Source organism: Phycodurus eques, chromosome 6 (assembly GCF_024500275.1).
Source record: "Phycodurus eques isolate BA_2022a chromosome 6, UOR_Pequ_1.1, whole genome shotgun sequence".
Taxonomy (NCBI): domain Eukaryota; kingdom Metazoa; phylum Chordata; class Actinopteri; order Syngnathiformes; family Syngnathidae; genus Phycodurus; species Phycodurus eques.
In genome coordinates this window covers 6405871-6419366 of record NC_084530.1, presented here as the reverse complement: position 1 = coordinate 6419366, position 13496 = coordinate 6405871, and the positions used below count along the sequence as shown (strand labels likewise).

The 13496-nt window shown below is 43.9% G+C and overlaps 1 protein-coding gene across 2 annotated transcripts in view; it reads right to left on the bottom strand.

The window, feature by feature from the left end:
* Positions 1-13496, bottom strand: part of ctnna2 (catenin (cadherin-associated protein), alpha 2) — a 338765-nt gene that overhangs the window by 295913 nt on the left and 29356 nt on the right. For both annotated transcript variants that reach the window (XM_061679158.1, XM_061679159.1), the window contains one exon: positions 48-243. In XM_061679158.1, coding sequence (XP_061535142.1) covers positions 48-243 — 196 coding nt within the window. The remainder of the gene's footprint in view (positions 1-47; positions 244-13496) is intronic.

The following is a 13496-nucleotide window of genomic DNA, read 5'->3' as shown; positions in this document are numbered from 1 at the left end:
CGGTGTAGAAAATGGATGGAATGGAAAATGGGCTTTAACATGCTGACCTTGTTTACGGACATCATCAACGGCAGCAATGAGCTCCTCTTTGAGATCTTGGCTGTCTTTAGCAATCTGCTCTCCCTTCTCCAAGAAGTTTTGAGTAGCCTGTTCAACTGAGACTGCCAAGACATGAGCCTTCTTGGAGCGTCCCTTTTTCTTACTGGATGGTCCTTTGTTGCTTGTGTTTACCAAAGTAGTCACCTAGGAAGCATAGAAGAGGAAAAAACAGTCAGACAGAGACAGTATCAGAGAGTTTGCAGTACCTCTAAGGGTCTACAAGTAACAACTGTCCATTACAAAGATCTATTCAGAAATCGTAAGAAAATGGATGGATGGATGGATGGATTACACCTAGATAGCGCTTTTCTAGGCACTCAAAGACGCTTTACAATTTCACGCATTATTCATTCACTCCTCAGTCCCACACTGGTGGTGGTTAGACACTTGTCTGTAGCTATAGCTGCCCTGGGGCAGTCTGACGGAAACGCGGCTGCCATTCTGTGCGTCTGGCCCCTCCGACCACCACCATTCATTCACTGGCAATGTGGGTTAAGTGTCTTGCCCAGGGACACCACAATGACATGCGACTGGCCAGGGATATGAACCGGCCACCCTCTGGTTTCAGGGCGTTCTCTTACCCTCTCCCATGCCGCCCACAACTTAGTGAACATTAGCTCTGTGCATACCCTAAGTACATGAAAATAAACACTGTCAACTATGTTTCTCAAGCAGAACCCTTTTGGAGCTTGTATTTTGCTGAGACAGAACTCCTTAAAATCTGCTGTAATCTGTTTGACAGGATAGGAGGTCTTTGATGCCTTCACTCTATAAATGTGCCAAAAGTAAAGTATATTCCCTCTTGGTTGCAATATTTTAACAAGCTTTAGCAGCATGTTCTCAATTTTTCAGCAAATGGGATTCATGATTTACTTTTTTACATACATGCTCATGCCCCAACAGAGAGTTTGTTACAAAGTGCAATGGCACGGTTATTTAAATCTGTTTGGAATTAATATCTCATTATTAATGAGACAAAAGAAACCTGTGCACAATACACACTCCTCCTCGTGTTAGTGCTGAATATTTGACTAAATTCCCTTACTTTGTGGCAAATCAAATCAATAAATAGATTGTTATTTTTTTATAGTTTCCGTGCAAAATTTTGCCATAGCAAAAATCTGCATGGATGGAGCTCAACTTCCCATACCCGTCTTCATGATCTTGATTAGACTGCAAACTAGTTTAGACTGAATCAACAGTGCTTTTGCTTGCTTGATTAGAGTGAAGTAGTACTTCATTTTACCTCAATTGCTTCAAGACAATTACTGGTAATCAACAATCGATTCCACACAATTGAGAGAACTCTTAACAGTTAATATACTGTAGATGTACTGTACAAGGCCACACTCAAAAAAGTCTAAAAATTAAACCAGGCTGTTTATTTTTCGAAGTCATTTCAGGTTGAAAGTTATTCTTCACTGAATAAAAAAAAAAACTACAAATAGATAATATGGCAGTTCCATCGGTAGTTAATGATTCATATGTTATTGTGATAAACCCTAATCATGATCGAAGAGAATACTCTTAACAACAGTGTCCAGCTCCAGAAACATATTGTAAATATAAAGTCACAGAAGGCATCCAATCACTGTTAATGAAATCCAATTTAATTGATTTAGCACTATAACTGCAGCAGTAATATCACAAAGTACTTGTAGTGCACCTGCATCCTTTGAAAAAGGATTTCATTCTTGAGATATCCTACAGAGCAATAAGCAATATATTGGCCGATCATACCATTAAACAGTACTGCCAACAGTCGAAAAGTACTATTTGTAAACTAATGGGGCAAGGAAATGTCCATCTTTAGAGATAAGACTGAAGGATAGACGATTTAAATGATTTAATTATTCTGCTGCTTTAGGGGCTGTGTTAAACATGCAGGCTATGGCACAATGTAGCCAAGTATTTTGAAAGGATTTCAGAAAATATTATTCATAAATTATCAACTGCACTCATGACAGCACAGACCACAGCCAAGGCTAAATCATCCTACCCTGTTGGCCAATAGCGTAGTGGCAAACAAAGGAGGAAAATGTCCAAGTCTGCAAAACACAACAGAGCCGATTGTAATCTTGTTCAGAAAATAAACCTGGTCATTTCTCATTTCCAGTCGACATGTAACAACTTCAGACCTGTAGGTAGCAGTAATGCAAATTACAAAGTGGTCAACAACTGACAAATGAACGAATGAGAAGAGGCAATATAAATGTCTTTTGTGGCTCTTTTTCCCACAATGAAAAATAACAAATTTCTGAACGTTACCTCAGATCCATACAAAAATGTATAGTTTCTGTCATATCTCAAGCAGTTTTAGTTATGGACACAATAACAATTTTCTTTTTTGAGTTTTGATGATGATTATACTTGGTTTTGAAATGTTATTAATTAGATTTCTGTAATATAAATACAAAATTTGTTTGTGCTAGAGTTTGGCGTGTACTCAGTTTTGTAATATTGTAACATTATATTTAGGCCTATTTGTTTTTTTGTTTATTTTTAATCAATTTTGTGTGTGCACAAAACACATTTGCAATCAATGGCCCACATTTGTGGGAGTATTATGGAGTATTGTGTGCTATGGAAAATACTGATTCTATTTCATCCCTGCTCACTGAATAGTCCCTTCGCGCATGCGCAGTTCAATTACGCATACCAAAAAAGTCACGTGTGACACCCGATGACCCGGAACGGGTGTAAGTTCCGGTGTCACACGGGGCTCAGTTCCTCTTTTCTTCCCGCATGCCTTTTCGAATACTGCTGGGTACAGCTACTGGAAAGAAATAGGAATTGTCTATCGGACATAATTTCCCCGTCGCTGGTAGCCTTCGCTCTCCAAAGGCTGCGACGATGATTTGGTTTGTGTTGAGAAATTGTTTGTTGCCGCAGTGGTGTCTCATTTGTTTTGTAGTAGAACGACTCTCTAACCTGTCCCAATGAGGCCATGGTAGGGTCGTTGACTCTATTTGTTCTTTGCGACAGAATGGTTACCGCGCCGTTGCACGTGTTGTGGCTTAACTACTGATTGTCCGATTTGGCCTGGCGTTCAGGGCGGTTTTCGCATCCTCTATCCCATCTTATGACGTTGCGACTTCTCGAAGCGAGCCACCGATGGGGTGTCCCAGCTCTGCTGGGTTTATAACTTTCGACGGTGGCCTTTGCTGGTGACAGCTTTCGCCCCCCCCCCCCTATATATATATACATTCACACAGGGCTTTGCTGTGGAACACACACTGCAAGCACACAGAAAGCTACAGCACGTCGTAGCTTTCCACCAGGACTGTCCCATTGAAGTCAAAGCTCCTTGATGTGTTGTTCTTCAACAGTGTCTTAAAAAGCTTGATGTATATTTAATTATGCCCTGAATAACCTCATAGCAGGCACTTTGGTTCAGGGAATTTATCTACCTTCATTCAGATTTAACAGTGCTATTTCTATGAATATATAATGCTGTCTTTGCACGCAGATGCCAGAATATCCCAAGAACAAGCTCGTGGGAAAAACAAAACAAAGACTTTGAGATTAACATTGCATCTAGGTGGGTGTTGAAGTTCTTAGGTTGGCATCAGATTCACCCTTATATTGCCCATGGGTACAGTTATTTTCCAGCACCTAAAATGTAAACTGCCTTTGGACTGAGGTAAACCTAGCAGCTAGATACGCTTTTCAAAATACTGCATTCGCTGACTGGCATTGTTGTGCTTTAAATGATACCAATCAATGGTATGCTATTTGGATCTTATATATTTAACTTTCAAGAGTGACTTGTAATATTTTAGTTTTCCAAATGACAACCACAGGATTTTGACTTGATTGTGAACATAGCATGGAGGAAAAGCAAGATACTGTTTACATGCTGAGTGATAACATCAAGCCGCTCCGACACAACAGCTTTTATTAACGCTGCCAAGGCATCCAAGTTCACTGTCTTTTTCACAATGACACAGGCAGAAGACATTGTGGCTGGATAACTTTTGGAGCATGATCTGCTCTGACAGCCATCAAATTCATACTTGGCTTGCTGCAGCAATGACGCACGTACAACAGACTGCAAGGAACAATAGCTCAGTTGATATGGAAGATTCATATATTTACAAATATACAACAAATACAACATAAATTGAAAGTGAGAAAAAAAAATCAAGAAATGTAAACAAAATGTGTCTGACACAAGCACTAAAACTCTATATGCACAAATCTTGAAGGGAGAAACGATTAATCTGTTGCGACCTCATCACAGAAAGGTCCTCCAAGGTAATGTAGGGTAAAAAGACAATGACATCAACTATGATGTGCATCAACAGTAATAGCTTATACTGTAACAAATTCAAATTGTACAGTTGGTAAATTTACAGAATGGAGTCAAATACCTTGAGTATTAATGTAAACCCTTCTTTTCAGAAAAAAATAACTAGTCCACTAGTAATGTTTGCCCAGTGAAGTAATGTCACTTCACTATGAACTGGTAAGTGCCTGTTTTCATCATGTGAATTAGTAACTTTGCTTGGATTTTTTATTTTTTTTGAAAGACCATACTGCGGTTATTTTATTAACAAGAAAATACTACAGGATTTGAAAGGTCGTACATTGGTGATCAAGCTGCCACAGTGGGAAGGCTAACCTTTCCCTGCATGCTACGTGAGGGCTTGGTGTGCATTGTGCTCCCATTTTATTGCTCATCAATCCCATTAAATGCCATGTGGCCTTTTCTCTCAGAAGACTGGCCGGTGGATTCTTCATTCAGCTGTAAATCCCTGTGGGCCTTTGTAGATGTTTAATTTTCTGCCTTCAGCCTCCGATACACGTGAGTGAAGGCTTTGACTTTACAAAAGGGAATAGCGTATGTGTGTGTGCGTGTGCGTGTATGTGTGTGTGTGTGTGTGTGTGTGTGTTACATTAGCCCAAATGACATACACATACATTTAAAAGATCCTAAGAAATTCTATTAATCCAGTACATCTTACTCGATACGACGTTGCCGTACATAGGGTTCTTAGGCCCAAATGTAACGTGTATAGTAAGGGAAAGGCTAATGGGGCGAAAAGGAACATGACGATGACAAGTTGCATATACAGTAAATCATTTACTTAGGGCAATATTCTCTCATTTGGGTAAGAGGGAAAAGGCGTGCAGTTGCGCACTTTCTGGCTGGGCAGATTCTCCCATCTACCAAAGTTTGTCATTTATACACCTTGATGCCAGATTTGCACTCTGGGTGGTGCCACCCAAAGATGTGTGGCGTTCCTTGTCAAAGCTGTTTTTCTGCGAATTCTCCAGTCAACCAATACAAAAAGTATTTGGACAGCCCCCCATTTTGCAAGTTGTGCCAATTAAAAAGATGAGAGAGGTCTGTAATTTTCATCATAGGCATACTTCACCTGTGAGAGACAGAATGCGAAAGAAAAGCCAGGAAATCACATTTTATGATTTTTAAATAATTTATTTTTATATTCTTGCAAAAAATATATATTTGGACACATACCAGCCAGCAAGAATTCTGGCTCTCACAGACCTGTTACTTCATCTTTAAGAAGATCTTCTATACTTCACACGTTACTTGTATTAATGACACCTTTTTGAACTCCATATTTCTATAAAAGACACCTGACCACACAATCAAACAGTCAGACTCCAACCTCTCCACAATGGCCAAGACCAGAGAGAGAGTACATGCCCGCATTGCATCACGTGACCGGCGAATTTCCCCCGCGCAGCCCCTCCGCGTCGCTTGACGCGCACATGGCAAAAATTGTTGGTGCGCGTAGAATGCCGCGGAGATCATCTCTCGTGATTGGTCCGTTGTAGGCACATGCTGTGATGACGTACTCAGCGTGCCCCTTGGTTCTACGTACCATCTTCTACGTAGCCGCTGCCTTCTCGATCGATTTTGCAGCATAATTAAACGTATCATCCGGTCATTTAGGGCCATTTGTTTGAGCAGACTGCGGTCGCCATTGTTGTTGCTCTGTTCCTTGTTACAGAAAGGAAAGTAAAAACGGCTACTGGAAATGGCCACAAAATGCAGAGGAAACTCCACCCTCTGGTTTCCTAGCCAATACCAGCCGGAGCAACACCCCCGACTTGGAGGAGAACTGCAGCACACTTTCAAAACAGCGTGCGTGGGTTGCGCTCGAGTATAAAGGCAAACTGCGCGTGAGACAGCCATAGTCACATTAGCGCGGTCGCCGTCCGCGCGAGTATAAAGAAGCCTTTAGTAAATCACAATGTTCCAGCAATGGTAAGCTGTTTTTAGAACAGACGCGTTGGCTACTCACGTTCCTTGGGTGCTACCTGGTGCCTATTGGGATCCCTGCTCTTAAATAGTCCATCCATCCATTTTCTGAGCCGCTTCTCCTCACTTGGGTCGTGGGCGTGCTGGAGCCTATCCCAGCTATCATCGGGTAGGAGGCGGGGTACACCCTGAACAGGTTGCTAGCCAATCGCAGGGCACATACAAACAAACAACCATTCGCACTCACATTCACACCTATGTGCAATATAGAGTTGTCAATTAACCTATCACGCATGTTTTTGGGATGTGGGAGGAAACCGCAGTACCCGGAGAAAAGGCACGCAGGCACGGGGAGAACATGCAAACTCCATACAGGCGGGGCCGGGGAACACACCGGCCGGGGATTGAACACACCTCAGAACTGTGAGGCAGACGCTCCAACCAGTCATCCACCGTGCCGCCGCTCTTACATAGTGCTACAAAAAAATATAAAATACAAAAACAAATGTATTTACAATTAAACTTAACTATTTCAGGCTTTTAACTTTTATTTACGATACTAATTTAAATTCGAAAAAAAAATAATTACTACAAAACACGAAACAACATAGTCACTGATGGTGTAGTGGTACACTCGCCTGACTTTGGTGCAGGCAGCGTGGGTGCAGTTCCCACTCAGTGACGGTGTGAATGTGAGTGCGAATGGTTGTCCGCGTCTATATGTGCCCTGCGACTGGCTGGCGACCAGTTCAGGGTGTAGTCCGCCTTTCGCCCGAATTCAGCTGGGATAGGCTCCAGCACCCCGTGTCCCTAACCAGGATAAGCGGTGTTGAAAATGGATGGATGGATGGACGAGACAATATAAGTTAAATTATGTACGAACAAAAGAAAAAAATATCTCCATCCAAATAACTTCTACAGTAAAGATTGGCTTTGAGAAACACCAAGTGTCTCAAGGTACTGTCTAGAAAAGCCAAGGTATCACCGGAAATAATGAGACAAAGTCAGCACCAAGTGTGGGCTCTCTGGAGTCCTTTAGATTACACCTGTGATGTTTAAATAAAGAATGAAATCACACATCTACTTTTGTTCCCCATTCATCCTCTTGCGCCGTCTTTCTCGTGAACACATTCAACAGAAGCGATGAGGCAGGCTCACTGTCGGAGTGCTTTGAAGATCCTAAATGCATCAGCTGTAATCTGTTTGTAGATCTGTTCATCATCACCATGCCTTTGGCTATGGTATTAGATCACAATCATCTCATTGCAGTGCCTGAATGAACCAGTGTCAGTGTTAGTGCTGGGCCCTTCAGTGACACTGTCCTCGACATCACAAGGGATGCATTCATTTTAACCTTGAGCTCTCCACATCGCCCACAGCTCTCAAGCATGAATAATAAAATGTTCAACTTTTTTTGTGTTTGTTTAAGTCTATGACTTAGTGAGAATATATACTTTCTACCAGTTCATCAAATTTTAGGCTTGTGACAGTAATAATCCATCAACAGGAGATTTTTATCTGAAGCAGTCAGCTCTGATGTGATGTCCTTTCCATGGTGGATCAGAAGTAAAGCATCTGACGACCAGCATCTGTGCTTGGCAGCTGTTGAGAACCCTGGAGCAAGCCATATGCTGACAAAGCAAGGTAGCGCAAGATGCCTGAAGACAGATGAGTGCCTCTTTTGTAACATCCCATGTAGTACGAAGATGGCTGAAAACATGGTGCGAAATAGGGGTGGTAAAAAATATCGATTCGTCAATGCATTGCAATTCTTCCTTTTGGAATTCAATATCGATTCAGCACATCCTCTGAATCGATTCACCTCTTGGCCAGTGGGAGGTGCTTTGTCCATCCATCCATCCATCCATTTTCTGAGCCGCTTCTCCTCACTAGGGTCGCGGGCGTGCTGGAGCCTATCCCAGCTGTCATCAAGCAGGAGGCGGGGTACACCCTGAACTGGTTGCCAGCCAATCACAGGGCACATAGAAACAAACAACCATTCACACTCACAGTCATGCCTACGGGCAATTTAGAGTCTCCAATTAATGCATGTTTTTGGGATGTGGGAGGAAACCGGAGTGCCCGGAGAAAACCCACGCAGGCACAGGGAGAACATGCAAACTCCATACAGGCGGGGACGGGGATTGAACTCGCACCTCAGAACTGTGAGGCTGACGCTCTAACCAGTCGCCCACCGTGCCGCCGGGTTGCTTTGTGCTTGATTCAAATTGCATTGGTAGTAGCTGCACTCGACCAAACAACAACAAAATGACGACTAAACAAGCAGCCACGGCGGCGGCAGTGTAAGTAAACGACTTCTACTTTTAAATCTGATGTTTGGGATCATTTTGGATTCCACCCTAAATCCAGACAAAAGACACCTGAAAATATGATATGCAATACCAACACGAAAACACGTCAGAAGTCACCATCCCAAAGCTGTACAGAGTAAAGACAGCGTTCTTGTAATAGTGAAGACAGCAGAAAGAGTGTCTTCTTTGTGATGATTGGACTTCCAGAGCAACTAACCACTACATCCATAAATACAGTCCCCTCCAAAAGTATTGGAACGGCAAGGTCAATTCATTTGTTTCTGTTGTATACTAAAGACATTTGGATGATTGACTTGGCCAGTCTAAGACCTTCAACTTTTTCCCCCTGATGAAGTCTTTTGTTGTGTTGGCAGTGTGTTCTGGGTCATTGTCTTGTTGCATGATGAAGTTGCATTTTTCTTTAAATTGCCAGACAAAAAGGTTTGCCAACCTCCACAGGACATGAGTAAAGATATCACAATCCACTGTTCAAAGAAGATTTCGAGAAATATACAGGCCATACCACAAGATGCAATCCACTCATCAGCAAAAAGAACCGGAAGGCCAGATTGGATTTTGCAAAGTACAGAGATGAGCCACCAAAGTTTTGCAACAAAGTTTTCTGGTCCAGTGAATCCAAGATTAATCTTTACCAAAGTGATTGAAAGGCCAACGTATGGAGAAAAAAAAGATCTGCTTATGATCCAAAACACAAAAGCTTATCTGTGAAGCATGGTGGAGGTAATGTCATGCCTAACATGGTTGCTTCTGGAACAGGCTCACTTGTCTTTATTGATGATGTAACTCATGATGACTCGGCAGAATGAATTTTGAAGTCTACAAAACCATTTTGTCTGGCAATTTATATTATTATACATGGGTGCGCATCATACACGAGAAATTACGGTAAATACCATGAAATAAAAGCTGCAATTCTGAACTTTTGTCTCATATTCATCTTTTGATTTGAAACCAAAATGCCTTCACTATACAACAAAAACAAAGGAATTGACCTTGCCATTCCAATACTTTTGGAGGGGACTGTATCACTTCTCACTTCCTTTCTAACGAGTGGGAATTAGGGTCAGATGTTCTGCAGACTAGAGCCCTGCAACAGAAGCCACACAGGGAGGGACCAATATAGTGAACTTGTTGACAGAGGCAATAAATGAATGAGGTTTGACTCAGAAAGTACGGGGAATTGTCACAATGCCGCAAACATGCTACTTAATTTGGTAATACTTAAGAACCATGCAAATAATAATAGTAACCCTAATAAGTCAAGAAATATTAAGTATATGTGCACTTTACTTTTTCAATACAGAGCCATCATCATGTGTTTACTTTTGTACTCGATATGAGCAAATATATTATTATTGTGTACGTTTTTTATTTTGATGACAATTTTCAAGAGGAAATAAAAATTGCGTTTATATACACTTGACCTTTTGCAGTGTGAACACAACTATCATGTTTTTTTTTACTTTTGGACTATATGCACATATAAGTTCTGTGCAAACTTTTATTTTCAGATATTTATTGCTTAAAAAATGTGATGTGACATATGTCGTATGTTTACATGGCATCAAACATAAAATTGTCAGAATTTTCTCTTATTTGTGTATTTCTGCTTGTTACTGAATGGATATTGGAACAATTCAATATTGAATCAAATCGAATTGAAACCTTAAGAATCCATATCGAATCGTGAGGTTCCTAAAACTCGTTCACTTCCATTGACGGCTATTAAATTCAAACGACGGCTATTAAATTCAAATGTTAACATGGCGTCACGGTGGACGTGTGTCTGCCTCACAGTTCTGAGGACCGGGGTTCAACCTTCCCACTTAACATGGATATTTGACTTCTAAAGCAGTCAATGGCAGTGAATCTGTTTAAGTGTTATGCAAAGTACTTTAAAAAGTAATTAGTTATAGTTACTAATTACTTTCCCCAAAAAGTGTAAAAATTGGCAACTGAATTACTTCTTGATAACTGTATTAAGTTAACAGGGAAAGTAATTTTTGTCTTACTTTTTAAAAACCCTTCAAAAATGTAAAAAAAATAAATACATAAAAATATTTAAAAATATTTAAAAATCTGACTCCGGTGCTGATGATAATTTTATTCATGAGGGCTTGTCGTGTCAGCTTCAGCTTCCCCTCGAGCCCCTCCCTTTCCCTAAGAAGGTCACTGCCTTGGACGGAAGTCTCATCTCCCGTTACCCACCAAACTGCATCATTCACCCTGCTCATTTCCGGAAATCACCATGAAACCATCCAGCTTTTTGTCATTCCCTCCCCAGAGACTCCGTTAGTCCTTGGTATCCCCTGGCTCCAGAAACACAACGCTGACATTGATTGGACTCATCTGTCCATCACCATTCTGTCATTCCCATTGTCTTCTTTTGGCCGTTCCTCCCTCCAGTAAACCTCCGCCACCAGCCACACCTGTCGATCTCTCCCATTCCCGGAGGAATACCATGACCTCTCGCCAGTGTTCAGTAAAGATCTTGCGGTTTCACCTCCCTCCCCCACCGTCCCTATGACTGCGCCATTGACCTCCTGCCCGGTGCCCCTCTCCCTTCCAGCCGCCTATTGAACCTGCTGACCCCACTGTTGACCTCGACTCGAGAGGTCAGCAGTGGGGAGAATACTTCGAAGACCTCCTCAATTCCACCGACACGCCTTCCCATGAAGAAGCAGAGTCTGGGGTCACTGAGGCGGGCTCTCCTATCTCTGGGGTTGAGGTCACCGAGGTGGTTAAAAAGCTCCTCGGTGGCAAGGCCCCAGGGGTGGATGAGATTCGCCCAGAGTTCCTAAAGGCTCTAGATGTTGTAGGGCTGTCCTGGTTGACACGCCTCTGCAACATTGCGTGGACATCGGGGACAGTGCTTCTGAATTGGCAGACTGGGGTGGTGGTCCCCCTTTTTAAGAAGGGGGACCGGAGGGTGTGTTCCAACTACATGGAGATCACACTCCTTAGCCTCGCTGGTAAGGTCTATTCATGGCTGCTGGAGAGGAGGGTCCATTGGGAAGTCGAATCTCAGATCCAGGAGGAGCAGTGTGGTTTTCGTCCTGGCCGTGGACCACCTCTAAACCCTCAGCAGGGTCCTCGAGGGTGCATGGGAGTTCGCCCAACCAGTCTACATGTGTTTTGTGGACTTGGAGAAGGCGTTCAGCCGTGTCCCTCGTAGAGTCATGTGGGGGTGCTTCGGGAGTATGGGGTACCGAACCCCCTGATACGGGCTGTTCGGTCCCTGTATGACCGGAGTTAGAGTTTGGTCTGCATATCCGGCAGTAAGTCTGACTCATTCCCGGTGAGGGTTGGACTCCGCCAAGGCTGCCCTTTGTCACCGATTCTGTTCATAACTTTTATGGACAGAATTTCAAGGCGCAGCCGAGGCGTAGAGGGGGTCCGGTTTGGTGGCCTCAGTATTGCCTCTCTGCTTTTTGCAGATGATGTGGTTCTGTTGGCTTCATCAAGCCGTGACCTCCAACGCTCACTGGAGCAGTTCGCAGCCGAGTGTGAAGCGGCTGGGATGAAAATCAGCACCTCCAAATCTGAGACCATGGTCCTCAGTCGGAAAAGGGTGGCGTGCCCTCTCCAGGTCAGGATGAGATCCTGCCCCAAGTGAAGGAGTTCAAGTATCTTGGGGTCTTGTTCACGAGTGAGGGAAGAATGGAATGGGAGATCGACAGGCAGATCGGTGCAGCGTCTGCAGTAATGCGGACAATGCAGCGGTCCGTTGTGGTAAAGAAGGAGCTAAGCCGAAAGGCGAAGCTCTCAATTTACCGATCTATGTTCCTACCCTCACCTATGGTTCACGAGCTGTGGGTCGTGACCGAAAGAACAAGATCCCGGATTCAAGTGGCCGAAATGAGTTTCCTCCGCAGGGTGTCCGGGCTCTCCCTTAGAGATAGGCTGAGAAGCTCGGTCATCCGGGAGGGCCTCAGAATAGAGCCGCTGCTCCTCCACAATGAGAGGAGCCACATGAGGTGGCTGGGGCATCTGAATTGGATGCCTCCCAGACGCCTCCCTGGTGAGGTGTTCTGGCCACGACCCACCAGGAGGAGACCCCGGGGACGACCCAGGACACGCTGGAGAGACTACGTCTTACGGCTGGCCTGGGAACGCCTTGGGATCTCCCCAGAAGAGCTGGATGAAGTGGCTGGGGAGAGGGAAGTCTGGGCGTCCCTGCTAAAGCTACTGCCCCCGCGACCCGACCTCGGATAAGCAGTAGAAAATGGATGGATGGATGCTTTTTTTTCCCCGATGCCTTTCCTCTTCCGAGCGTAATTACGATATGGGGAATCGTGAGCTACTAATCATCATCTGGGCCCCGGAGGAGTGGAGGCACTGGCTGGAGGGGACTATCGACTATCGTTCCGTTTATTATATGGACCGACCACAAAAACCTCGCCTATCTTCGTTCTGCCAAGCGGCTTAAGCCCCGGCAAGATCGTTGGGCCTTATTTCTCAGCCGTTTTAATTTCAGCCTCTCCATCCGCCCTGGTTCCCACAACGGCAAGCCTGACACACTCTCTCGTATTTTTTCACCCCCCTTCAGCCCAGCAGAACCGGAACCCATCCTTCCTTCCTCTTGCTTCATTGGGGCTGCCACTTGGAAAATCGAACAAACCGTTAAGAAAGCTCAGAGAACCCAACCCTATCCCAAGACCGGACCCCCTGACCGTCTCTTCATGCCCAACTCCGCCCGCTCAGAAGTACTTCAATGGGCCCATAACTCCAAAATAACCTGTTATCAGGGAATCACACGAACCATTAACTTCATTCAACAACACTTCTGGTGGCCCGGCCTGGTCAAAGACACCCGTAAGTTCGTCCTG